The sequence below is a fragment of the Pseudocercospora fijiensis genome (genome assembly GCF_000340215.1).
Source record: "Pseudocercospora fijiensis CIRAD86 unplaced genomic scaffold MYCFIscaffold_13, whole genome shotgun sequence".
In the NCBI taxonomy this organism is placed as follows: domain Eukaryota; kingdom Fungi; phylum Ascomycota; class Dothideomycetes; order Mycosphaerellales; family Mycosphaerellaceae; genus Pseudocercospora; species Pseudocercospora fijiensis.
Genome location: NW_006921544.1, coordinates 324,663 through 349,427, shown reverse-complemented (window position 1 = coordinate 349,427; position 24,765 = coordinate 324,663). Strand labels below are relative to the sequence as shown.

The 24,765-nt window shown below is 47.4% G+C and overlaps 6 protein-coding genes across 6 annotated transcripts; 1 reads left to right on the top strand and 5 right to left on the bottom strand.

Annotated features, from left to right (window-relative positions):
• Positions 1–623: 623 nt before the first annotated feature.
• On the bottom strand, positions 624–1,623 carry MYCFIDRAFT_84017 (uncharacterized protein; the record flags this gene model as incomplete). Its single annotated transcript, XM_007934064.1, has 4 exons — positions 624–928; positions 1,220–1,331; positions 1,431–1,477; positions 1,617–1,623. 4 exons carry the CDS (start codon positions 1,621–1,623, stop codon positions 624–626), a joined length of 471 nt encoding a protein of 156 aa, XP_007932255.1.
• A 914-nt stretch (positions 1,624–2,537) lies between these two features.
• On the bottom strand, positions 2,538–5,688 carry MYCFIDRAFT_84018 (uncharacterized protein; the record flags this gene model as incomplete). Its single annotated transcript, XM_007934063.1, has 7 exons — positions 2,538–2,785; positions 3,044–3,527; positions 3,848–3,878; positions 4,368–4,550; positions 4,787–4,880; positions 5,025–5,254; positions 5,543–5,688. 7 exons carry the CDS (start codon positions 5,686–5,688, stop codon positions 2,538–2,540), a joined length of 1,416 nt encoding a protein of 471 aa, XP_007932254.1.
• Positions 5,689–8,656: 2,968 nt separating this feature from the next.
• On the bottom strand, positions 8,657–10,738 carry MYCFIDRAFT_200743 (uncharacterized protein; the record flags this gene model as incomplete). The annotated part of the gene is made up of 5 exons (XM_007934062.1): positions 8,657–9,046; positions 9,157–9,377; positions 9,430–9,582; positions 9,703–9,820; positions 10,526–10,738. The coding sequence occupies 5 exons, from the start codon at positions 10,736–10,738 to the stop codon at positions 8,657–8,659; spliced, it is 1,095 nt and encodes a 364-aa protein (XP_007932253.1).
• Positions 10,739–17,891: 7,153 nt separating this feature from the next.
• On the bottom strand, positions 17,892–20,099 carry MYCFIDRAFT_84020 (uncharacterized protein; the record flags this gene model as incomplete). The annotated part of the gene is made up of 6 exons (XM_007934061.1): positions 17,892–17,899; positions 19,047–19,071; positions 19,181–19,200; positions 19,576–19,641; positions 19,777–19,887; positions 19,983–20,099. Coding segments are annotated over 6 exons (347 nt in total), but the record flags the coding sequence as incomplete, so codon positions are not given.
• A 1,562-nt stretch (positions 20,100–21,661) lies between these two features.
• Positions 21,662–22,766, bottom strand: MYCFIDRAFT_180081 (uncharacterized protein; the record flags this gene model as incomplete). Its single annotated transcript, XM_007934060.1, has 8 exons — positions 21,662–21,889; positions 21,920–21,954; positions 21,986–22,080; positions 22,122–22,145; positions 22,183–22,455; positions 22,492–22,601; positions 22,633–22,709; positions 22,733–22,766. 8 exons carry the CDS (start codon positions 22,764–22,766, stop codon positions 21,662–21,664), a joined length of 876 nt encoding a protein of 291 aa, XP_007932251.1.
• A 26-nt stretch (positions 22,767–22,792) lies between these two features.
• On the top strand, positions 22,793–24,724 carry MYCFIDRAFT_180080 (uncharacterized protein; the record flags this gene model as incomplete). Its single annotated transcript, XM_007934059.1, has 8 exons — positions 22,793–22,953; positions 22,979–23,048; positions 23,078–23,723; positions 23,750–23,906; positions 23,941–24,184; positions 24,221–24,430; positions 24,454–24,520; positions 24,558–24,724. 8 exons carry the CDS (start codon positions 22,793–22,795, stop codon positions 24,722–24,724), a joined length of 1,722 nt encoding a protein of 573 aa, XP_007932250.1.
• Positions 24,725–24,765: the final 41 nt, after the last annotated feature.

The window sequence follows — 24,765 nt, the reverse complement described above, 5'->3', positions numbered from 1 at the left end:
CTTCCGTGCCGACTGCTCCCAGCGGCACTGGCATGGCCTGCCCAAACAACACCCTGTGCGACAGCAAGAGCTGCTCGTGCCGAGAGTCTACGCCGACGTCTTCTTTGCTGAGTCGTGAGCCCAACTACGTGCAGCTCCCGCCCTGCCTGTGCAGCGAGCTCGGACTCGTCAGCAGCCTGTGCTGTTCCCTGGCCAGCACCTGGCGCCGCGTTCAGCCGAGCCTTCCTGCCGCAGGAACCATCGTCGCCAGTTGCTTTACGAATCTGTCTAGTAAGAGCGGGAACATCAGACATCCCAATGTCAGCGCCGACGGCAGCATCAGAAGTTAGCACTCCGCCCTCCTCGAGCTGAGCAGCAAGCGCATCTGCATCTCCCTGGGCCTGAGCTTGTGCGTTTCGACCAAACATGGCCTTCTCCAGAGTACATCACTGCCAGCAGAGCTCATAATCGCGGCCTGCAGCTCTCAACGACGCTGGGTTTGTTCAGCTTCGGTCTCGGTCGATGGCACCTCAGGGTTGGATCAGCAGCCTGCTCAGCGACTTTCCCTCCATCCTCCTGGCTGGCCTTGGCTTTTTCTTTGTGCGACACACTCCGCGCTGCGTATGCCTGGTACACGTTGGCTGCTACCTCAGCTCAAAGACGATGCCGACCATCTCGAAGTGAAGGTATTGCTCTTTCCCGAGCAATAGTGGAATCAACGGCGCTCGCTCAAGAACGTCGTCTTCACCAATCTCTGTCAAAGTCAATTGATTCTTGTCGCACAGGCTGTCACCACGAGTGCCGCACCACTCTTGAACGATTGGCAATGCAACTGCACCGACGGTAAGGTGGTGTGGGCTTATGAGGCTGTCGGGCAGCAGGCAGTGCTTCCTGGCTGAATCCGCTTGGACGAATTGGTGCGTTTGGGTTGCCACAAGGTTTCTGACGCCTAGGAGCGATGATCAGATGGCTGTTGATCTCCTTCTCCTTCACTTCAAGTCCTTCGCATTGACGTCGGCCCAGTATGGCAAGAACAGGAGCGCGAGGGATCGCACAGAAAGTGGCAGTGCATGACTCAAACTCTACATCCATCACGCTGGGGAACTTGATCTGGGATGAGAGCTGGCTTTCCTTGGTAGTGATACCAATGCTGAATGCGGTCGTGCATCGAGGATGCGGATCAATGCATCCGCTTTGCTGTATTCTGCACATCGGGCATCTTGGTCGATACTCGACACACTGCTAGTGTGGAAGCAGAAAGCGTCGAAGAGATTGACGCCTTCCTTGCCGTACGTGGACCGCTTCTTGGGATCTGGCTGGTCCTTGGTCAGCTCAAACAACCAACTCCGAACCTAGTCGGTCCCAGTGGCGACATGCTCGCGACCGAAGATCAGCATCTGGATGTCACAATTATCGAGCGCCGCGCCAAGCACATCGACAAGGAAGCATACCTTCTCCATGCCCTGTGGGGTACCCTCGCATTGCTCGTTGACGGCGCCTTTGAGGATGAAGTATGTGGCTTTGTATTGGCAACCTCATTATCCTACAAGGTCTTGAAGATGCAGGAGGTGACCTTGGGAATTCAGTATGCTCGAGGGGATGCTTGCCAGTCTCTTTTGTGATGGTAGCAGACGCACCGAGCATCACTGCATCCCGGCGGAAAGCATAGCGAAAGGTGTCGATCTGGGAGAACCCATTGCCGAGGTGTTCGCCCTAAGCTGGAAGAAGATGGCGGAAGTATTCCTTGAGAAAGACGACTCGGAATCCGGGCGCAGCGGCTTCCCCAGGACTCATGATTAGGTGCTGATATTCCATCTGCTCAATCTCCTATATCGCTCGGTGCGATTCTTCTTCGACATGTCGGCAGTGGTGGAGAGGGTTTTGAGGTGAGGACATAAATCAGCACAGTTCATTGAGCGGCTATCTACTGCGGCAGCAACCAAACGAGTGACAACAGTGAGCTCAGCAGTCACCGCTGAGTCGGTATCCGCTTCCGACATCAAGCATCAAGCATACCCAACCTCAAACTCAGCATTACGCCTCAGCATCACATCTCATCACCTGTGGCTTGCTTCACCAACCCAGGCACCTCCTCATTGGGTACTCTTCGCCTCCTGGTCGCCGATTCGGTGGAGTAGAACCCGCTGCAGAGTAATCTGGCCAGCCAGCAGAGTAAAGGCCTGGTAAACCATGCTCTTGCCCTCATGATCGATGCAGAAACCGGCTTCAGAAAGGTGTTGAACCAGGTTGGGGAGGCTGGGATGTCGTCCGTTGTTGATGTTACGCACCTCGGCGCTGGCACGAAATGGTTGCGAACGCAGAATAGCGAGACTTTTCGACCGTTGTTGACGCATGTCGCCTGATGGCTGGACGATTGCGACAATGCGAGAACAATGAATGGAATCCAGCACTCACCCACGGCACCCTCTTCGTTACTCGCGCGCGACTGCGAACCTTCTCCCCACACCAACGGAATCTTATTTTACGCAGGGTCCACGTGAACCAGCGCTTGTCACAGCGACGGCGAGTCTCGTCACTTCGTCACTTCGGAGGCGACTTCATTCAAGACGCAGACTTCTTCTGAGACAACAACACCCTCCGAACACCGAAAAAGTGGTCATCTGCGCCATACCACAATCGAAGCCGATAGCCAAGCCACCAGTGCTGAACGCAAGAGCTTTGAATGCTGGGAAGTGACGCGACGTGATCTTGAACGCGAGCGTAACGCGAGCCTCGGTCTTGGTCTTGAGCACACGACTCTTCGGATTGGGATCAGCGGCAAGGCGCGCACACGTCCTGGCTTCGACTGTAACATCTCAGGTCTATGACCGCGACATTGCGTGAGTCGCTGTCTCGACATTGCGAAGTCCCCATCTTCTACAAATCTCCGTGGAACGAAAGAATACCGTAGCTTCACTGAGCGCGACCATTAGCACATCGCACTGACCAAAGACGATCTGGATGTTCTTTGGGCCCATGTCCTAGCTGTGCAGTGGCTTCAAGACCTTGCGCAGACCACCGTGGAATGTCTGGCGATGGAGCGGCACTGCTTACTTGCACCGACCGGCGGCGTGGAATAGACGCTGTACATCCATCATGCCTATGTCGGCGATCTTGTCGATCCTGTTCAAGAAGAATGCAGTGCACTCTTCGTCGGTGTGTGGCATCGGCATTGGATACTTGCGACTCGAGGCAGCACCTGGACCAATACCAACAGCGTCAGCCTTGACGGCATTCGTCTTTTCCCTGCGGGCCTTCTTCTGGCTGGTGGTTGGAAGGCCCGTGGCGATGTGTGTCGTATGCGTTTGTGGAGGCGAGGCGAGACGAGGAGGTGACAAGGCAACAGGCAACCAGTGATACACAACGGTCAGCATGCTTCCCAGATCCCTCAAGGAGGCTGTGTACTGGTGGTGAATCAACGATGCCGCTGATGACGATACTGGATACTGGAGCTGATGGATTTGGATGGAGTCAACGGCAAGAGCTGGACTTTGGAAGATGCTTTTGCGTCCTGTGATGCTCTGGATGATGTTCGAAGACTTGCTACACTTTGTGGGGGTACAGCATAGTGATATTGGAGGCAGGAGTTAGCAAGGAAAGAAACCCATGCAGGAGCCCAACAGGCGCGGTTTTGATGTCGGAGCAACGACTAGACACTTCGAACTTGTTCTACGTATCGAATCGAATGAAACTGCATGTTCTACGCTGTTCTGGGTCACGAGTACGTCCGGCGCCACGCCCTCAATTGCTACCCTCTCCTAGCTCCACTGCCCAAGCGTCCTCCTCGCGCTCTTGTCCGCGATGACCGCTCCAAACTCGAGGCCAAAGCGCTAGGCGGCAAGTTGTTCGCAGTCGTACTCGGGCTCACGCCCATGCTCGCGTTGCTGAGAAATTGTTTGCTATATGCAGGAAGTAGTCCCATACTTCTCCAACGATGTAGTCAGCCAGGGCTCTAGTCACGATGCTAATCAGCTTCTCGTTCATGAACGGGAACATAAACGTCCTCAGGTACCTCTCTTACTCCTAGGACACATCACTGGTGGTGGTCGGTTCCCACTCTATAACCTTGTTCGTGAATATGTCTATAGTCGAGATCCTGTGCGGCGTGGGGGAGCTGGCGGTATACTACTCTACGTTGTCGAGGTCGACCAACTTCTTGGTGTACTCAGCAGAGAAGTGTCAGATCATTCAATTCTTTCATCATGTCACGGTTGACGCTTTGCTGCGCTGGTACCGCCTGGCACGGATGGGTTCTTTCTTTCTTATCCCACAACGCTCAGCATCAGTGACAGTACGAAGAGGACTATACAAAAAATACTTGCCATTTCACGATTATGGCTATTGATGTGCGGAGAGGACAGAATCTACCTGAGATTGGCATTACGAACAATGCGTTTGTGGAAATGTAGAGAAGAGGGTCAGGTTGCAGCTTATGTGGGAAAGGCAAGACGAGGAAGGAGGGTAAGGGCGTTGAAATTCTTCGCGAAGGCGTATTCTTCGTTACGAATTCTTTGTCCCACTGAGGTCGTGCCTCGATGTAGCTCAACATTTCGGCCATGTCGCTGTACGATCTGAAGCAAGAAGTCTCCATCGTGTCGGCAGCGAATGCGCCCTAACCATGATGGTTATCTTGAACCCGGACGAGTTGTGAGGCAAAATCATCTCCTCCAGCCACTTCGAGATGAAGGATACCAATCTTCCCTCTTCCCCATCGTGTCCACCGGCATAGGCACGCAGTTGGCGAAGGTTATGACCACAATCGTGCACACGTACGAGCACCTCACACGTACGAGCACCTTACACGTACGAGCACCTCCCATGTTCGTGAACCTCGATCGGCTCCTGGAACGGATCCTTGTTCCTCTTCCTGCACATCTCCTTCTCCTTGACGTGGATTCCAACTGCAGGTATAGCCTAGGCCGAGATTTGGACGCTGGAGGGCGGTGGGAATCGGAGGCAGAATTTTCTGCTCGTTCGGGTACAAGCCCACACCCAGCACCTTCATGGACCGCCGTGCGAGGTTATCATCAAGTCTCTCGTCGTACTCTCGAACGTGTCGCCGGACGACATGGACTCCAGATTCTGCGCCAGGTTCATGATCACGCCCATGCATTGCTGCCGCATTGTGGGCAAGACGGCGGTCTTGATCGGGGATGTCGAAATTGTCTCTCTCCTCATGCGGGATCTTGGAAATGCTCCTGCTCGTGTCTCGGGACATGATGATGGCCTCGTGCTTGTTCTGATGTGGGTGCTCGCGACAAACAAGATGATGAATCTGTGCAAGAAGTCAATGGATGTATCAAAGTCTCATTGGTGCTAATCCATACGTATGATTGCTCATCGCTGCTTCCAAGCCTCCTTGAGCACTTCAGGACGGAATGTCGTTCGGTGTCGCGAGATCTGTCATACTGAGTTCCAATAGGAAGGAGAAATTGTACCAGAAGTCTCTCCGCGCAGGATCTGCCTTTGCATCGTCACGCGGTTTCACCAAAGCAGCGGCGCCGCGCTTGAATATGGCATAGTTCTCCTTCGTCTTTTTCTGCGGCTTTCGATCTAAAATTACCCGATGAGAGACTCAACATTCTTCAAGTTACACTTGTCAAACTCTTCCTTGGATTTGGCGATCATGGCGTTCATCTCGGCGAGGTATATGGATTTCTTTGCCTCGTGTGCGGCGTACTTGTCATCTATGGAAGTGCCGGAATGCATCTCGAAATGATCTTGGTAGGCCGTGGTACAAGAGGCTTTTGACGAACAGGAGCTCTCGGGCCATGTGTCGAGTGCTGGAATAAAAAAGTACGGGTGGTGTTGCAGAAGCGCTGGCTTCTCTTGAGCCCGGTATCCAGGCATACGGCGGTGTCTCGAGTGACAAATTTTCGATGATTTGAGCGCAGGTATGGGCGATGGGACAGTCTAACGTGGCAATGGCGAGCTGTTCCAGCAAGGAAAGCGGGTAGACCCATCACTTTATCGATAACCTCGCAACAAACCATTGCTGATTGTTCTTCGACTACCTCTCCACAGTCATCGCAAGTAATCATCACTCCAGCGCGCTCGGCTGGGAATCATGTCAGAACCATTGAGATTCCTGCATCGCGACATCAAGCGCGAACTGTGATTTCTCATGCTTCTTGAGCCTGCAGCGAGGCGCAACGGCGGCGCAGAAGCTGAGGACGACATCTTTCCAATACTTCAATAGAGTCCACTACACTTTCGATTCATTTGGGTCATTTGGGCTCACTACCACGCCCAAACAGTCACACTCTCGGGCTGATTAACGATTTCCAACACCAGAGCGAATTATCGAAACCTATGATCACCAACAAGGTAGCCCCCAAGCTCGCAAAAGAAGAACCAACGGCGGCGCCAATACCAACTCAGGCGCTTTCGAGCGTGCCGCAAACATGCAATACGAAAGAGTGGTAGAAAGAAGATCAGAAAGGACGAAGACGAAGAAGTTCACCAAGAGGTGTGCTCCGGGCGGGCTGAGGAGGTTTGGCTATGCATTGGCCGCTCCTAGGTCGGGAAGCCCGTAGCTGGGAGAATAACCCCGGCCAGAAAATGGCAGAGCTCGGAGATACTTCTAGAAATGCCACGCAATGATCAACGCTGATGTTAACCTGGGACCTCATGGCGCTTCTTACCCGGTGTACTCGGCACGGCCACTATTACTACCATCTATCGTCTTCATCCTCGTCTTGATCCTCGTCTTCATCCTCGTCTCCATCTTCATCTTCAACCTTATCCTAATCCTCCCCATTCCGCTGCTCTCTTCGAATATGAATTTCTGCACTTGCCTATCCATGAGGTCTTGCAGAACCTGTCGGAGGCTACAACGGTACAGGCCAGGATGGCGAAAATGCCCAACTGCGATGTTGAAGAGAGGCAGGTGATGAGTGAAGGCCCTGCAGTGGATGTCGAGATTTCGATACGAGCGCTGCTGCCATACAGACCTGCGAACGTCAAGAACCACATTGGCACGTTGGCTTCTCCATCTCAACAGCTTTCGATCCGTCTTTCGGGTGGTCGATGCCGCAGCAAGGGAGGAGCTGACGAAGGTCGGCTTTGATGAGCTCCAGCATCGCGTTATATAGCATCATCATGTGCACCCTTGCCGGGAGGCGGACAATCTCTTGGTGGGATGGATATCGCATATGGCGGCCAGTGACTGTCTGTGGTAGTGAGGTGGCGGAAATGGTTAGGTGTCGACCACTACTTACGATTCTCCATCGTCAGTAGTGTTTCCAGATTTCAAGAGCAAAATTGGGTTGGTGGTAGAGGAGACGAAAGAAATGAGAAGAGCTGGGAGCTTGTTCCCTCGGTGATGGTGGCGGTGAAGCTTGAATAACCCAACATCGAAGCCTCTCTCCGGGCTGCTTGGCCTCCGCATGTACTTGTGTCTCACATCGCCGTGGCCCTGCCTCTGCTGTTCTGGGACTGGAGAAGGACGACAATGTTTCTTGAGTCGAAGTGCCGACCCCAGAATGGTATCGACACGCATTCGCCATGCAGTATGAGGCGATGGCCGTAGAATTACTGCAGGACCTTGAGCGACCATTGATGCGCCAAGCATGTGTGAACGAGACTTTCTCGCGTTCTTGTGCGGAACCTCGGCAACCGCGGCCTCTGCCTAACTGTGGCTTTTGGCGACGTCTTCTCGCCCTCGATCATATGAGACTGTGGTGGTATTGATGTCGTGTTGCAGCTTGGAGACCCAGCTCCGCATCTCCCCGGCGTTTCCAGCAAAGTTGGCGAAGGCACAGCTTGCTCTATCTTGGGGCTGTACATAGAGCCTGCTCTTGTCGTTCCACATGCTGCCGACGTATTTGAGGAAGCTGGAACAGCGACTGCTATGTGTCTCAATAATGATCAGGGTTGCATTGATTCTGACAACATCTCGCTATTCTGTTGGCTTGATATGCTAGCCGTAGACGTGTATGAGGCTCCGGGAGATTTCAAGAAGTATGTTTGAATCCACAGAGAGGAACCACAGGCTGCACAATGAAGCTGCCGTTCGCAGCCTGGCCTGTTTCATGTTGCCTGGGATGTGAGTGTCAAGGCATATGGGTAAATGGACCGTCAATGCTAAATCCGCCAAGTGCCATGCAGTAACAAAGGTGGCTCTGCTCGAACTGAACGATGAGGTGCACTGTGATCTCCATGCAAGCTCGTCCTGTGAGCTTTAAACATGTTAGCCTTCCTGATGGTAAATCCGTGGTTGGGGTCGGCACAGCTCTCGATGTCCGAACTGCATTTTGTCTTGTCCCTGCCTTGGAGATCCATTTCCCAAGCGAAAAACATGCAATACTCATCCAAGTATTTGCCCATTACCACAAGCCAGATCGATGGCGAACTGCTCCATCCATCGAGGCGTTCCTGGTCCATATATTCATCTTCAATGCTATCTTTACTTAAGCCATCCACTTCCACCGAATCAGCTACCAGATTCCAACGATGAACTTCCCTACTCTCCACAGACTCGTCGTCGTTGTTGAGACTCCGAATCCACTCTGTCGGTACTCTCATCGCTGTTATCGATCACAACAATGAGCGGGGCATCCTCTGGATCGTCAGCGTTGTCTTGGAAACTGGAGAACCTCGCAATCGTATGCGTTGTCCTTTTGCACGAGCCATGTCTGGAAGATGTGGCATTGTTCGCAATTTCCCCAACATCACATTATTGCGCTGCAATGGCGTGTGTTGGAGTTGGAGTGTCTTGAATAGAGTCTCCGTCATCAACAACAGCATAGGTAAGACGGAGTGGCTTCATAGGGATGTTGTCAGCTGGCGTGCGCGCTGAGCGACTTCCGTAATGCTCTGCTTGATGAGCCAGATCGGCGATTTCTACGATCACGCCAGTGATTGCCGTGTGAGTCGGCTGTACGTATTTGCCTATAAGGGTGAAGAATCGCTGGCAAAATTGGTCTGGTGCATCGCTGCTTCCAAGGGTCTTGTCGGGTCCGATGACCATCTTCATGCGAGCGATTTCAGTACGGCGTTGCGGAATGTGGTTGTGGCGGAGTGGCGTGAAGCCGTTTTTGACAGGCCCAAACTCTAGAGCCTCGCGCTATCGGTTCACGGTCACTGCAGTTGCAAGCGGTTTGTGCGTAATCAATTTGTCGATGTGAGCAATTTTCTCCTTGGCTTCCTTATTGCCGCGGTTTGCGAAAAGCGCACGACCTCCTGCGAGACTTGGTGGCGAAATCTTTGTTGTGTCTTCAGCAGATTTCGGATCTGGTTTCTGTGGTGGGCGTAGGTGGGCGTGGCTGGGCGTGGTGGGCGTAGTGGGCGTGGCTGGGCGTAGTGGGCGTGGCTGGGCGTGGTGACCGGGCGTGGCCAGGCGTGATGGGCGTGGCCGGGCGTGGTGAGCGTGACCGGGCGTGGAGAGTCGCCGTCGCCTGAAGCTTCGGGTATCCTGACCAAGTGGAACGCTTGCGGGTACACTGGTACCTTCTTGGTAGGCGCGCGAGGCTCCGCAATCCTTTTTTCCTTTGCCCGAGGGGGGCTTCCGCTCCAGCTCGTCCATATTCTCCCGACTGATGGCCTTCTCCAAACGCTGACCGCTGCCCATCGTGTTGAGGAAGTTTTGGGCAAAGGAGACAGCTGTGAGACTGTTTTGAATGGCGCATTATGGACCGCTTCTAGATCTTTCCGTGAGGCATCAGGCCGATCGTGGTAGCTCCCCGCATGCCAATGATCTTTTCGTCTGACTACAGCACACACGTCTTTCCGTCCTGCTTTTGCGATGGTGTGTTCTCATTCTTGCCTTGAATGCTTGCGCGTTCTGCTGCTGTTTTTGTCCTTGGGTCGTAGGTGACTGGAGCTGCTGGTCACTTGCACCCTTTTGGGTTGACAGTGTTTTCGCAGATTGCTCGGGAGGGACACTTTGGCGCAATGAAAGAGGTTACCACTGCTTCACGCGTCTCGAGACTTGTCCACTACTTGTTGCTCGCGCTGGATGTCACTCCGCCTAGCTCGGGATTCCATCGCTTCAACCCATCAAATTTTCCCGGGACATCCTCGCTCTGATCTTTTGCTATGGCCAAAGAAAGCTTCCGTGCAAGCTACTCAGCCATTCATTCCAAAGTGTGCGTTGTTGGCGGCGGCTCTCTCCCCTCGTGAAGCATTGGGCCGTTCGCGACGAATTGCGAGCTTCGGCGACTTTCGTCTTCCAGCATCTGCGCGTCAGATCGACGCGAGGCCCTGCGCTGGATGCCTTGCCATTGCAAGGCAGTAGCAAATGACGCTGTGCCATTGTCGAAAAGAGGATTGTTCTGTGGGAGAATGGAGTCTTTGTCGAACAGGGTTCCGACCGCAGAGTGGTGAGCAGCAAGCTTGTCGTCGTGCGGCTGCAAAGTGTTCGTGCCACTGGAGCGCTTGTTGATATGAAGACGCAAGAGTGAACAGTGAAGTGGAACCGTGGCCGCGCCGATTGATCCGCGAGGAAGAGACAGCGAAAAGTGAGAGATGGGAAAATCGGGCAGGCAGGAGAAGCGCATAGTGAGTTCGGGTCGCAGCATGCCAGTTGCATTTACATCCCGCGTACGTCCTTCGGCGAGATCACATTGTCACAAAGCCCTCGCTGAGGCCTCGCAGCTCGATACCGCTCACCCTTCCCTGCACTCACGCCCTCGACTGCCTCGTGGAATGCCTCCTCTTCTTCTGCGCTGAGATGCAGCTCCAGGGTCTTTATCGCTGACATCTTGGCGCCAGGCTCGCAGACCGACTGCTTGCCAATTCGGAGCTCGAATGTGAGCATGTCGTCAGGTTCTGGCCGGGCGCGGGCTTGATTGACACTGTCGTTGCCCGGATTTGGCTTCGAGGCTGTGTCGTCGTTGAATCACGCCCGGCCTTGCCGCGAAGAAAGTCCAGACACTGGTTCAGCCAGACGTTCATATCTCGCTCTTCACCCGCCTAAACGCGCGCGATATGTGTCCACTTCTCGGAAGATTGTTTCCTCCTCTTTGGGTGCTTTGGTGTCGAAACAGTCTTATTATCTGCCTCGTCCTCGTCGATCTGGTGCGGTAGTTCTTGGTACATCCGAGAACTCGGATTCTGCATGCAGAAGCACTAGGCACATTAGCATCTTGACAAAAGTCTGGAACGACCTCCTGGGGTAGAGCGAAACCGTGCTGGTAGCGTAGAGGTTGTACAAAGGCAGGATTCGTTTTTGGGCGGCACGGTCTTCGCATCGAGATTTGGCGGCGACGTCTTGTATTTGACGAAGGATGGCGTCTCGATCCATGGTTGTTCTCAAGGCACATGGCAGCGCGAGGCGAGGCGAGCTTTACCGGAGGTGACTAAGCTTGACACCGTTTAGATCGTGGAATCGCGATCCGAAGAGCCTGACGTAATCTCGGTGCTGCGATCTAAAGCTTCAGATCGTAGAATCGCGATCCGAAGGGCCTAACGTAATCTCGGTGCTACGATCCGAAGCTTCAGATCGTAGATATATCCTTAATCCCGTACTAAATTTGCGTTAATATTTATTAAAAAAAGTATAAGCTAGGCGTTACGATTGTCTATAATATATCGGTACTATATATATATTCGGACCTTCGTTTAAGATTCTATTACTATTACCTACTATTATAGTAAAGATATAGTAGGTAGGCTTACTAGATCTAAGGACAATTTTCGAGATAGCAATTAAAATCCTAATAAGGAAAGCTAGAAAGGATTAAATAATAGATAGATAGATATTTCATTTGCCTATTATAGTGCCTTCCGGCCTATATAGGTCTGTTTCTATAAATTGTTTTAGGTAGGAAACCAACTTAGTTAGTAAAAACCTCCCTCCTATCCTATTTATAAGTGTTAATCTTCCTCGTTTCCTTGTTTTCCTTCCTCTAGGGTATACTAGTATTATAGTTGTTACCCTCTAACTACCTTACCTACTGCCCTGCCCTTCTTTCCCCCTCTTCTTCCCTCCTTCTTATCTACTCCTTAGTTTCCCTTACTAGTACGAATTGTTGTATAAATCCCTGTTTAATAATCTACTTTACTATCCTCTTTAGGTCTTCTTTGCTCTAGATTAGCTTATCGTATTCCCTTTCTATTGCTTTTAGTCTCTAATTACTTCTACCTTCTAACTATTAAGGGCAGACTAGTAGTATATACTTAGGGTTCTAAGATTGGTAGCTATATTAGTAAGCTCTGCTTTTAATTCCTAGGACGTTTCTTCTAAATAGGTAAGATCTAAGTCTAATATGTTTAGATCTAATTTAGATAGCTAGGCTTGCCTCGGCCCTATTTAGGTCCTTATAGAGCTAGTAGTTGTGTTAACTAAATTTGATTAGTGCCTTTAGGGTTCCTAGTCTAGCTTGTGTTTTGTTCTATTCCTACTCCTATAGGTATCTAGCAATTGATTCTACTAGGCTTTATTTCTCTCCCTTTAGCTTATCTTCCTTTAGCTTTGTATTTAGTCCCTATAGCTCTTTCTCTAGCATTTCTCTTGTTAAGACTCTATATTACTCTAGGTCTTTAACTTTCTAGGGAGTTATTTATAGTCTGTCTCGCCTCCTAGTCCTAATGCACTAGGCTTTTATCTTATCTAGTGCCTTTTAGATAGTCTGTTAGACTAGGTATTCTATTATCTTTACTGTATATTAGTGTCTTAGTCCCTTAAAGTATTGTTTAACTAGTAGGATCCTTAATTCTATTTCTACTACCCTTATTAATATAGTTTTATATACTCCTAGGATTTTCTTTAGGCTTTAGGTTTAGGACCTGCTAACTAGTTGCTTAATCCTCTTTAGTGTTTTCTCCTAGGCTATCTATATCTGTACTCTATATAGCATTGCTAGCTTAACAATTGCTTTGTATATAACTTTAGCTTTCTCGAATATAGCCCCCTATATAGAGGCTGTAAGCCTATTAATAGATTGTATATTAGTATCTGCCCTCTACTTTACCTTCTTTACTTATAGTCCCTAATTCAGTTTTGGATCTAGCTAGATCCCTAGTACCCTAAGCTCTGCTAATAGTTGGGTTTTAAAGCCTTAAATAGTGATTGATTGCTTTATATTATAGGTTAATTTAGCCTTACTAAAGTGGATAAGCTAGTACTTTTCTAGGGCGAATTTTGCTCTATACCTCCTTGCCTATTTTTTATACTCCTAGTGCTTCTCTTCTAGGATCTTGTAGTTAGTTTCTATTGTCTTAGACTAGGCTAGGATGTTTGTGTTATCTATAAACCCTAATGCTAATGTGTTTTTTAATTCTAGGAGTAGGAGTAGGTCTGCTATAAAGATAAGGAAGAGGATTAGGGAAAGTGTTAATCCTTAGGGGATTCCTTTTTTAGTTAGTATTAGGTCTAATTTGAATTTGCCTAGAATAAGCTATATTGATCTTTCCTATAGGAAGGACTAGATAAATTGGACTATCTAGTTTAGTGTAGCTTTCTATTTAAGTATATATAGGAGCCTTTTATAGGAGATATTATTAAAGGCTCCTAAGATATTAAGGGAGAGGAGGGTTGCTACCTAGTTTTAACTATAGTACTAGATATGCTTAATCTGTTCTATAATTAGTTCTATAGCTATTAGTATTAACCTCTTCTTTCTTCCTCCTATCTAGCCTTTAGGAAGGATGTTCCTTTCCTCGGTAAAGGTTGTTAGCCTTTTAGCGACAATTTTTTCTAGTACCTTGCCTATTGTATTAAGTAGGGCTATTAGTCTATAGGCCTTAAGCTGTATATAGTCTTCCTTCTAGGGCTTCCTTAGCACTACTATTAGGGACTTCCTAAATAGTCTTAGGTAGTGTCCTAGTACTAGGCTTTGTAAAAAGATATTAGCTAGTGCTAGGGCTAGCCCCTTCCTATATACTTTTAGAAGTTTGTTATAGATCTTGTCTTCTCCTAGTGCTTTATTGCCTAGAATTTTCTTTAGGATCCTTTTAATAGTTTCGGGTTTGACCTAGGTATCTCTTAGTATACCTAGTAGTAGAGTCTCCTATTCTTTCTCCTTTATATCTAATAGGTCTACTTATACTTTTCTATAGAAGAAGTATTAGCCTAGGGCTCTTACTTTCCCTTCTATTATAGTCTGCATTTGTCCTTATTAGTCTATAATATCCGGGAATTGTAGTAGTATATCCTTGTCCTATTTAAGTCTCCTTACCTATTTAGCTATCCTCTATATCTCCTTTAGTTTCTTTGTAATTATTCCTATTATAGATCTCTATTCTTATATCTTGTCTTTCTTAATCTAGATCTTCTTTTCCTAGTAGGCTTTATTGTAGTTGTCCTATACTTCCTAGGTATAGGTTTGTATCTACTACCTCCTAGCCTTCCTTACTACTTTAACCTTCTTTGTATACTTACTAGTCTAGTATAGTTGCTAGTATAGTGAATGTTTCTTTGCTAGGGTATGCTTTCTAGCTACCTGTTTTAGGATTCCTATTAGTTCTTCTACTGCCTTATTAATATCCTCTAACTTTAGTAGGTGCTTTGTTAAGAGTTCCTCTAGTTTTAGGTCCCTTTCTAGTTCCTCCCTAATCCTGCCCTATTAGGTACCTTTCTAGTTAAGCTTCTCCTCTAGTTCCCTTTCCTAATTAGCTTAGACATTTAGCTTAATCTATACCGGGAAGTAGTCTAATAATTCTTCTAGTTCCTAGTTAACCCTATATCTTATAATCCTATTCCTAATCTAATATAATACAAAGTATAGGTCTAGTGTACTACTGCTTCCTCTTGCCTCCTAAGTAATTAGTCCCTTTAGGGTAACAATTTCTATTCCTTCCCTCTCTAATATGTTAATTAGTCTTCCTACTAGGAAGTAGTAAGCTAGGGTAAAGTCTAAGCCCTAGAGGGGGTAGTAGAGGTTAAAATCCCTAAGTAGGATTTAGTAGGTATTCCCCTAGATAACTCTAAGTAGTCTTTCTAGGGTTTTTAGTTAGGTACTGCTTCTTAAGTCTAGTAGTGGGTTGTATATATAGTGGACTTAGAGTGTACCTTAGGATGTCTCTACTTGAACTAATATTAGGTCCCTATCCTCCTATAGTATAGCCTACTAGGTTTCTATATCTATCTCCTTGCTAATATAGATATATATCCTTAGGGCTCCCTAGTTGTAGATAATTGGATAGTATCTTAGGTCTTTAACAGTTGCTAGTCTCTTTATATATAGGTTAAGCTAGGGCTCTTAGATTGCAATAATGTAATGTTCTTTTAGGTTTAGTGCTTAAAGGAAGCTCCTCTGTACCTTGTCTTTACTCTTATTAACATTGTACTATATAATGTTTAGTAATATTGCAATGTTTATTAAGTTTCATCTATATTATTTCCCTATAAGTTTTCCTTTAGTCTTCCCTTACTTTAGACTAATATTTGACTAAGCTTTGTCTGCCCTGCTTCCTTTCCTGCAATATTAAGGTATCTTAGTCTCCCTAGTTGCTAGTAACTCTCTTGTGCTAGTGAGGCCCTGAATGTAAACCTATTATCTTGCCTAGACCTCTTTTGTAGTACTTAGCTAGGTTGCTTCTATACCTAGCTGCCCTAGCTTGTTATATATCTTTTTAGTATATTAATTCTAGCTTCCTTTGCCTTCCTAGCTGCCTATATTCTTACTAGGCATTCCTTCGCCTAAGAGGGGTGTCTTTTAGTATAGTATATATATCTTGCTTCTCCCTTGTATACTTTGTATTCTTTGACCTAGTAATCCCCTATACAATAGGAGTAGGTATTAGTTGTCTTTATATACTTAGCTACTAAGTGTCTATAGTATTGACATTTGAAGCACTATATTATTCTATAGTTGCTTCTATATATCTCTGTTTCTAATCTTTTAAAGTCTTAGAATAACCCCTAGTCTAGCACTATATTAGCTTGCTCTATACTCCCTACCTAGATAATTAGGGAAGACTGCTTCTTAGTCTCTTCGATTTTCCTTTTAATCTATACTACTTTTGTAATCTTTAGGCCTAGGTATATAGCTTAGTTTTATCTCTATAGGCTCTTAATGTCCTATTCTTCCTTAAAGCTTCTTATTATACTATAGGCTATAATTATAAATTGCTGTTAGGAGACCTTTACTGTTTTCCCTATCTTAGTTGTCTATTCTTTTTGTGTTTCTAGCTTCTTTTTGTCCTGCTCTTATACTATAAATAGCTTGATTACCCCTTTACCTTCGTTCCTAGCCCTAATTACCTCTTTAACTGTAATTCTTTCTACGATCTCTTTCCCTATAAGTCCTTAAATTTCCTTTTGCTCCTATAGGTCCGTAATATAGACTCTAACTACTGTCCTCGGGGGTTTTAGCGCCTCCTAACTAGCTACTGCTACCTAGGTGCGGTAGTTTAGGCTTGTCTCCTATTGTTTCTTCGTAATCTTTGCTGCGACTGTATTAGCTACCTTTGTGATTACGTAGCTTGCCTAGTTATAGATTGCTTTCAGTCCTCTAAGGAGTTCTAAGATTATTATCCTATATACCCTCTTAGGGGTTCTTCTATCTTCCGCCTTTAGTACCTCCTCTACCCTAGTATATAGTGCTTTCTATTCGTCCTCCCTTCCTTCTTAACTGTCTTCCCTTCGTCTCTAATTGTTCGCTACTATTCTCTTCGTTTCCATCTCGCGATATAGCGACCGAACACGTTCCTATAGCAGACCTCGTATAGAAACTCCCTAGCTTTCTAGGATTAAATAATAGTAACTCTACTCCTTCTTATAATACGGAAGTTATAAATATAAATCGTACTAAGCGTCTAGCTTTCTAGGTATTTTACTAGGGCTATAGAAGGCGTCTATAGCGTTATCTTAAGTCGTTACTATTCTTCTAGTACTAAACTTTAATCTACGTTCGATATAGCTTATTAGTCTTCCTTAATCTCGCGAGTTAGAACTAGGATACTACTTAGTAAGCCCTTCGATAATTTAGCTATAAATACCGGTTCTCTATATATATCCTTAGGTATAAATATTATAAAAAGCGACGCCGCTTCTAACCCTACGTTAGAAGTAGCTTATATAACTTTATTATATAATAATTAATGTAGGGAACAATTATTAAGATAATAGTAAAAAGGCGAGAAAGGAGGATAGAAAGGTAAGAGGAGGAGAATTCTAATACTTAGAGGAGGACGATAATAAATTATATAGTTCTCGATAGGGATTAAGAACTTTTACCTATTAGTATATATATTTTACTATTTATTAAGCGTAGAAACTAGCTATCTAATAGCTTAACGGCTAGCCTTACTCCCTAGGCTAACTTTACTCTTTAGGCTTAGCTATATTTCTCTATCGAAATATTTTATAGTTATTACCTATTAGTAGTAAGATAACTTCCCGCTAATATAGAGAGAGGTAATTTCGTAAGGACTGCCTTTCTCCGCTAGGACCCTTTCTACTTCTATATATTATACTTATCGTACGTCTAAATAAGAACCCTATAAGGTTTTACTCTTAGTATATTATCGGCTTTATAGGTAAGTAGAATAATAAGAGGAAAGGCCTTATTCTAGGAGATAGGTAATAACTTATAAGATTAGAGAGTTACGAGCTATTAGGAGGTCGAGGATACTATAACTAACTTTATAGTTACTTTTAAAATAAGTAGTACGAACTTATAGTATCTCGTAGCACTCCTACTCTAATATAGGATACCTCGCTAGTATAATTTCTTCTATAATAGGTCGTCTAGGACAAATACCGAATATAGTAGATTACAAGTATTACTACTATAGATTCGCGCTTAAACGAGTATATCTAGGCGCCCCCGGATTCGTTTAAAGGATCGCGATAAAGCTTTACGTCTAGATAAGTCCTTATATACTAATATTAAAGATTATCTAAATTTCTATATTAACTCTACTATAGGTATTAATAAGGTACAACCCTAGCGGTTTATTATATTAATCTCTTTTACTTTCGAACTTCTTCGATCCTATAGATATAGTATAAGGATAAATATACGTACGGATACTAGGTTAGTTATAGTATCTTAATAACTATATTTAAGTATTAGCTCGCTACCCTCTATTAATCCTACTAAAGGCGTATTATTAAAACAAATTTATACTACTTAAATCGTATACAACGCTAAATTCTCTTTTTTAACGTTAAAATTTACTATTACTATCGCCTTATTTAGTACTAAAAACTTTATTATCGTAGAACCTTTATAAAGGCAAAAGGCTATATTAATACCTAAGCTTTTATTAGCGCTAAGGGCGCTTTATTACCGCCGAAAACTCTCTTAGCGCTAAAAGCGTTATTAATACTAAAACCCTATTAACGCGAAATAGTTCAGCGGCGCTATAAGGCTTATTAAACCCTAACTAAAACTTTCTTAAAGCCGAAGAGGTATTAGGACTAAAAGCTTCGTTAAGAACAAAAGGTATATTAATAGCGAAAGCTTCTTTAAAGCTAGATACTTTATAGGTACCTTAAATCACGTTAACAATAAATTGCCTAAGATATTGTTACGGCTAATATCTAGTTTAGTCTCTAGGTCTTCTCTAATACTAGTATCGACTCTATTCTAAATACTAGACTAATACTAAACTCGTATTAATACCTAGGACTAGCTATAGAACTCTTTCTTTAACGGCTCTTAGGTAGTTTCTTTATTAAAATCGATATATAGATAAATATATTAAGTATGAAAGTATACGTTTTAGCTACTACCTAACAGCTTCTTATATTAGTAGTATACGTCCCTTACGGTTAAGACCGGCTTCTTAACGCTAGAGTATATCCCTCTCTAACGAGGTTTACGGCAAAATTATATTCTATCTAGGTCGAAAGGCAATTATATCCTTCTTATAAGCTAAAGGAATAGCCGGAGAGCCGTAGTGCTATACGTAAACGGTCTACTAAGATAAGTAATATTATTAAGAACGACTATAAAGTTATTTTAAAAAAGATAAAGGGAAAGAGCTAAGGGTATTAGGGCGTAGTAGGAGAAGAATTATTAAGGCATATATAAGTGCAAGTCTCGGCTTATTTTAGGAGGAGTGTTCCGATACTAAGGCGATCTGCATACGCCTAAAAGACTTGAGATGACAGCAAACTGCGTACACGATAGCTATCCGGAGCACTAGAGTATCGCAGCGCGATGTCGTCTTACGGACCGAAATGCCAGTGCATTGTAGCTACGAAGAAAGATAGATTACAAGTGGCCTGATCAGGTACGGCAGCAGGCTCGAAAACGAGTCCGTTGGCCATCAACTGAAACATTTCTTGCAAAAGAGTGTTACACACATTCCATCACGCATGCGGACCTGTGATGATGAGAAAGTGTATTACGGGGAATGGCCTTGAGACTGGGAATAACGCCGTCGCGCACGGGTTCGCCATTGATGTCGATGTTGGGAGTTCCTTCGCCTACCTTTACGCTAATAGATAGACTCTCTGCCTATGATCTCTACGGAAACCTCTATGGCCTTCACTCTCTGACTATAACCTTCCTACAAACCTCCATAGCCTTTATCTACTCTCGTTCTCTACTGTACCTCGCCCGAATTTCTACGAGCGGCTAGAGCGTAGGCGGGGAAAGATCACGCATAAGCTCTCCGTCCAGTGCGTTCTGCTCGTTACAATAAGTGTTCGCGCGGCGCTCCAGTTGTCTTAAAATGTTCCAAGCTTCTGCCGCTTACTTCGGTCTGGTCATCCTCCGACGAGTTCTTTGGTGCTGCCGGCGTGATTGGATTCGTATTCGGACTCTGAATCGATGGGAGCAGAGCTGGCAGAGACGCAGCATGGTTCCCCGGAGCGTGGCTGCTGATGTTCATCCTTTGTTGCTTTTGACACCTTAAAGATGTCATTTTCGTCGAAGTCGGCAAGGTCTTGAAACTGACGATTGGGGTCCCTGTTGAGTGTCGTGCTTCGAGATCATGCTTCTCCTCACTGGACAGCTGCAAGTTCGTCGACACATTGAGCTGCAGCGGTGACACCTTACCCGATGCAGCCTGCGAATCTTGGTCATTGTTTCTATTATTGGTACAGCTATGGTGTCCAGTGGGATAGGAATCTGCTTGACCTTATGTCCTAGTGACAGTCGTACTTGATTCCTGCTGACTGAGTTGTGAACGGGCGCAGCTGCCTCGACAGCTTCGTGATACGCGAATGCTTGTCGTGCGAGCTGCGTTTGATCAAATTGTAGCCCTATCGTCAATGTCATTGTCTGAAATGTTCGGGTCAAACTAGATTTTTGATTGTGGTCTCCGTGGTCGATGTAGATTGCGCTTGGGAACGTCAAGATCCCCACTGTCCGTATCGTCCTTGCTAGAGCCTTGTTCTTTATCATAACCGTTTTGACTGCCTGGTAGAGCTTGCATTGTGATGGCTCCTGCAAGGAGGCTCGATGGCTAGGAAGAGTGCTACTTGCCGTCGAAGGTCGTTGAGGCGTTGTTGCATGTTCGACATTTCGTGTGGGAGAAGATCGTATGTGAATCGCCATACCTGGTACTAGCAATCACGATGGAAATATCAGAGTTGTCGTCATGCCAAGCTCTCCGCGATGTCGCCTTGTTTTCAAGGTGTGATCTTGTAGTGTCGGAGAGTCAACAACAGACAAGAGGAAGATTGAAAATGATATGGCCATAGCCAACGGCCCAGACCCTTGGGAGAAGAGACTCGCTCTTCTAACGTGTTTGTGATCCATTCCAGGACGAAAAAGCGCTCGCAGTAAGTTCTCACATGAGGGGACGTGAAGATTCAGTACACCATAATGAGTCCCGTAAAAGCCTCCAGCCAACGCACCTGCAGGATAAGGGACTCACGGGGTAATTCGTGAAAGGTGCTTGTACATGTGCCAGGAGGACTGGAGCGATCCCGCAATGACATATGGGTGTGATATATCCGCGTGGCCCCGGAGATCGAACAATTCTTTCGACAGAATGCTGTAAAAACGCGTGACAACAATGACAGCCAATCCTATACAGGTACCCCGTGCACTACTCTTGTCTTGTGTATCCCAAAGCCACTCTCCCGGTCAAACGTTGGTTCAGCATTCCCGCAGTCAAGCCGAACTTTCGCTTGCTATGGGCGGTACGCTTGTTTTCTTCCCACCTCGCCCTCAACCCGAGCAGATTTACCACCGCCTTGTCGATCTGTTTCTGGTAGTTATCTATCGCTGGTGGGCAAACTTTGGTGCCAATACTGGCATTGCTCCAGACTTTGACGTCTGTAGCGACGATTCGATGAAATTGGGTGGTGATGGTGCTTCGTAGCAATCCCCAGCGAAGTTGAGGGTGTCTCGATGCAAGCCAATGTCGCCAATACTGAGCTGTCAGGTAACTTTCATGCAGTGAATGGTTCCCAGGCCGAGGAGGAAGCGGCAGCTGAGAACCCACTAGACAATTCAGCAGAGCGAGCTCTCCCTGCAGTATCTTCCAAAGGATCGGCGGAGAAGTGTCACCCGAACACAGAACATCGATCGAGACAGTCCACTCCCGTAGGAGCGTCTTGATTTCCTTCCGCATGGGAATTCGCGAAAATTGATATTCATTGTGCCGAGGAAGTTGCTTTGAGACGACAGGAGCTTAACATTGAGCTCAGTCCCACAGACCACCTCTGCTGCTTTCCCAATCTTTTGGCTCTCAGGTTCGCCCTGCCTCTCAATACAAGCGAGCTCACCAGCCTGCCCGCTGCGAGCGCTCGCAAACCGAATTCAAACCCCTCTGAGACCACTTCCAGCACAGGCATTGCATTCGAGGTAAGCAACTCGCGCCGATCACCCTGTCAGTAGCTCAGACCGACCTTATCAGCGACGCCAGTAGCGTCCCTAGCGGAGCGTTTAGGGATTGTAATAGCGTGGAACAAGGTGGACAAGGCACGCTCGTCCGTCGTGGTTGGCACCCAGGCCTCATTCGTGCTTTCGGCGACCCGATAGAAGGTCGTAAGAGTAGCCGGTTCGTGGAGGACACCTGAGAAATGGCGGATGACAGCGTGCTGCACCCTAGCAACAGCCTCGATCAGGATGCTGGCTTAACTCTCCACCCGGACACATGTGCCGCCTACCAGCAGCTCGGACTCTGTCACCTCCCGCGCTGCCGTTACTAACACCTGGCCTTTCTCGGCTTTCGCCTAGTCCTCTGGTCACGATGTTCGGAGAGGCCTCCGCAAACAGCGCTCTGGCAGCGTCTCTAGGGATCGATGGTCTCGATCCGGTATCCGGTCATTTCCTAAGTTCCAGCATCACTTCTCAACGTGCACGGCGTTGGACCTCGCAAAAGAGGATGGTGGCCAGTATAGACGGGCACTCGAATGATCCGCTCATGTCTCCTGATGGGTCGCTCGTGATCCTTGATCTTCTTGTCGCGAGGGCGAGCAATGTCTTCGAGACCGCGGGGATATCTCGTCCACACCTGAGTATTTGAGCTTTTCCAGTGATAGCCTGTCCCGGGACCAATATGCTCTGCTTGGGATCTTCCTTTTTTCGAAGCAAGTCCCCCATTGTCTCCATAGCTTTTTGCTTCAGTAAAAAGCCTTTCTGGCATGGCTCTTTTGCTCCAGTCCCGTCTATGTTGTAGGTCCTGAGTGGCTCGTTCTTTTCAAGTTCCGGAATTCACTGGATAGTGGTCTCATAGTCGGCTGTTGCTTGTTTGAATTTGCGCGCAGTGTCTCTATGATTTTGCAATAAGGTCGCTCCTCTGCTTGTCAGTGGCATCTTTCTGCGCGACTGATGACTGCAAACGTGGAATAACAGTCACTTGGTTTTCGTGGCTTGCCGACAACTTGCCGATATCCTTGGCAAGGGTCTGTCTCCAGGACTCGCGCGGAGTTTCAGCTTTTTCCAAGAAATAAACTCACCAGAATCTGTGCCTTGTTGTGCCTCCCGAAGCATTTGCTCCTTACACCTCGAAAGACACCATGCAATTCTCAGAGTACTCTTCCTCGAGCCAACTCCAATCTCATAACGAATTCCATCGCCCAAGTCGATCACATATCTCTGCTCAAAAGCGAAGACCATTGCGACTGGATGTCAATCGTGGGATATCAGTGTGCGACTGCCGCAATGCTTCCGGCGCTCCGTGATGAGCGAGATCAACGACGAAGGTACGAAATGATGAGCGCAGGCGTGAGACGCTGGAACAGGCGACGCATGCAGACAGGCGTCCGTCAGCAGGTGACAGGGCAAGCAGGCATCCCTTGCAGAACTTTCTGTGCATTCGGTGCGACCCGAAAGGCTTTGTACGCAAGCCCAACAAGTTGGTCACGCACATCTACACATTTCTCGACGCCGTAAGGGCTGTACTGGACCATCCGAACAGTTGGATGGCGGTTCATGTCAATGTGATGGAGCTGGAAGAGCATGAAAGGAAGCGAGCAAGAGGAAGTCTCGACCAGAGAGCACGGAAGTCATACAGCAAGGTAGAGATGAAGATACGGTCATTGAGGGCTTGTAATACCAACAATCAGACTGCGACAGTCCTTGACTGGAACCTTCTGCAGTCCTCTCCGCCTTCTGTATCTTGTTCCGAGATATCATCAGCCAGCGACCCACGAAGCGACATGCTACCGCCTAGCAGAGGCTCCACCAGAGACTTCGGCAGAGGCGTCGCAGAGCCAGTAGCATCCCTCCTTTCATCATCAATTGCTCCAAGCGCCGTTCCCGTGTATGCCGTTCCGAGATTTCATCAGCCAGCGACCCATGAAGCGACATGCTATCGCCTAGGAGAGGCCCCAGCAGACACTCCAGGAGAGGCGTCGCACAGCATCCCACCTTTCATCATCAACCAAGCGCCGTTCCCGTTTTTGCTTTTTCAAGATGCTATCAGCCAGCGACCCTTGGGGCGCCATGGTGTCGCTTTGTTGACGCTCTACGAGAGACCCCAGCAGAAAGGCGCCGCAGATTCAACAGCATCCCGCCTTTCATCCCCAATTTCTCCCAGTGCCGTCTCCGTGTATATGCGCATCTTCTTCGCGCCTTCATCCGGCTGATCAATGTTGGCAAGATCGGCACTCCGCTTTCAGCCAGCCGCTTGTGTCGTCACATCGCCTTGCAGGGCCTCGCGCAGAATTTCCGTAACACAGCCATATCGAAAACCTTTCCGACACATCACACCTCTTACCACCGGCATGCTGGAGAGTAGTAACGAACTCACTCATCAGTTGGGTGATGTGACTTCGTCCCCGAACATCGTTCCCTCGAGATTTTTCATCTCCGTCAACAAGATCAATGTCACCCCCAGCACGATTATGCCGTCAACTTGCGCGCTTTCGTGTGCCGACTCTGCCGCACAAGGTCTGGCGGTAGCATCTGTAGCATTTCCGCTGGACCGCTGCTGAAGTAACGAGAGACGTAGCCACGACTTGGCGCTTCGCTATTCCCGCCCGCCGAAAGGATCACATCGCAGACTTCCGAATGTGCGACGGTATCGTGATCGTTCAGCGACGCCGAAACACCTCCTCGAGATCAATCAAGGCGCAAACAGAAGGCAGGTGCGTAAAGACTTGACCAAGCTCTCCGGGTTTGCGTTCAGAGTCGAAGAGTTAAGAGACGGGAGTGTGCAGAATCTACGGAAATGTAGCGGGCAGAGGCTCTGATTATGGATATAGACAAGCGACAGATGCGCGAGGCTATGCGCGCTTCGCTGTGTGAGACGATCGCTTCCAAAAAGTGTCATTTTGGCAGGTTACGCTCATCGGTCGTGGAGCATCCTGTCACTCGAAACTGGCGCAGTCCTTCAGTCAATTAAACTATTTCATGGAGCGCTTGTTGGGCTTGTCTGGATTTCCATTTCTTGGAAGAAGGTCCCACTGCCCGTCCTCTCGCTTGAGTTTTCCCCTCGCATGATATGAAGGCACTTACGTCTCTTCTGCAGAACTCTCGTCGACATACC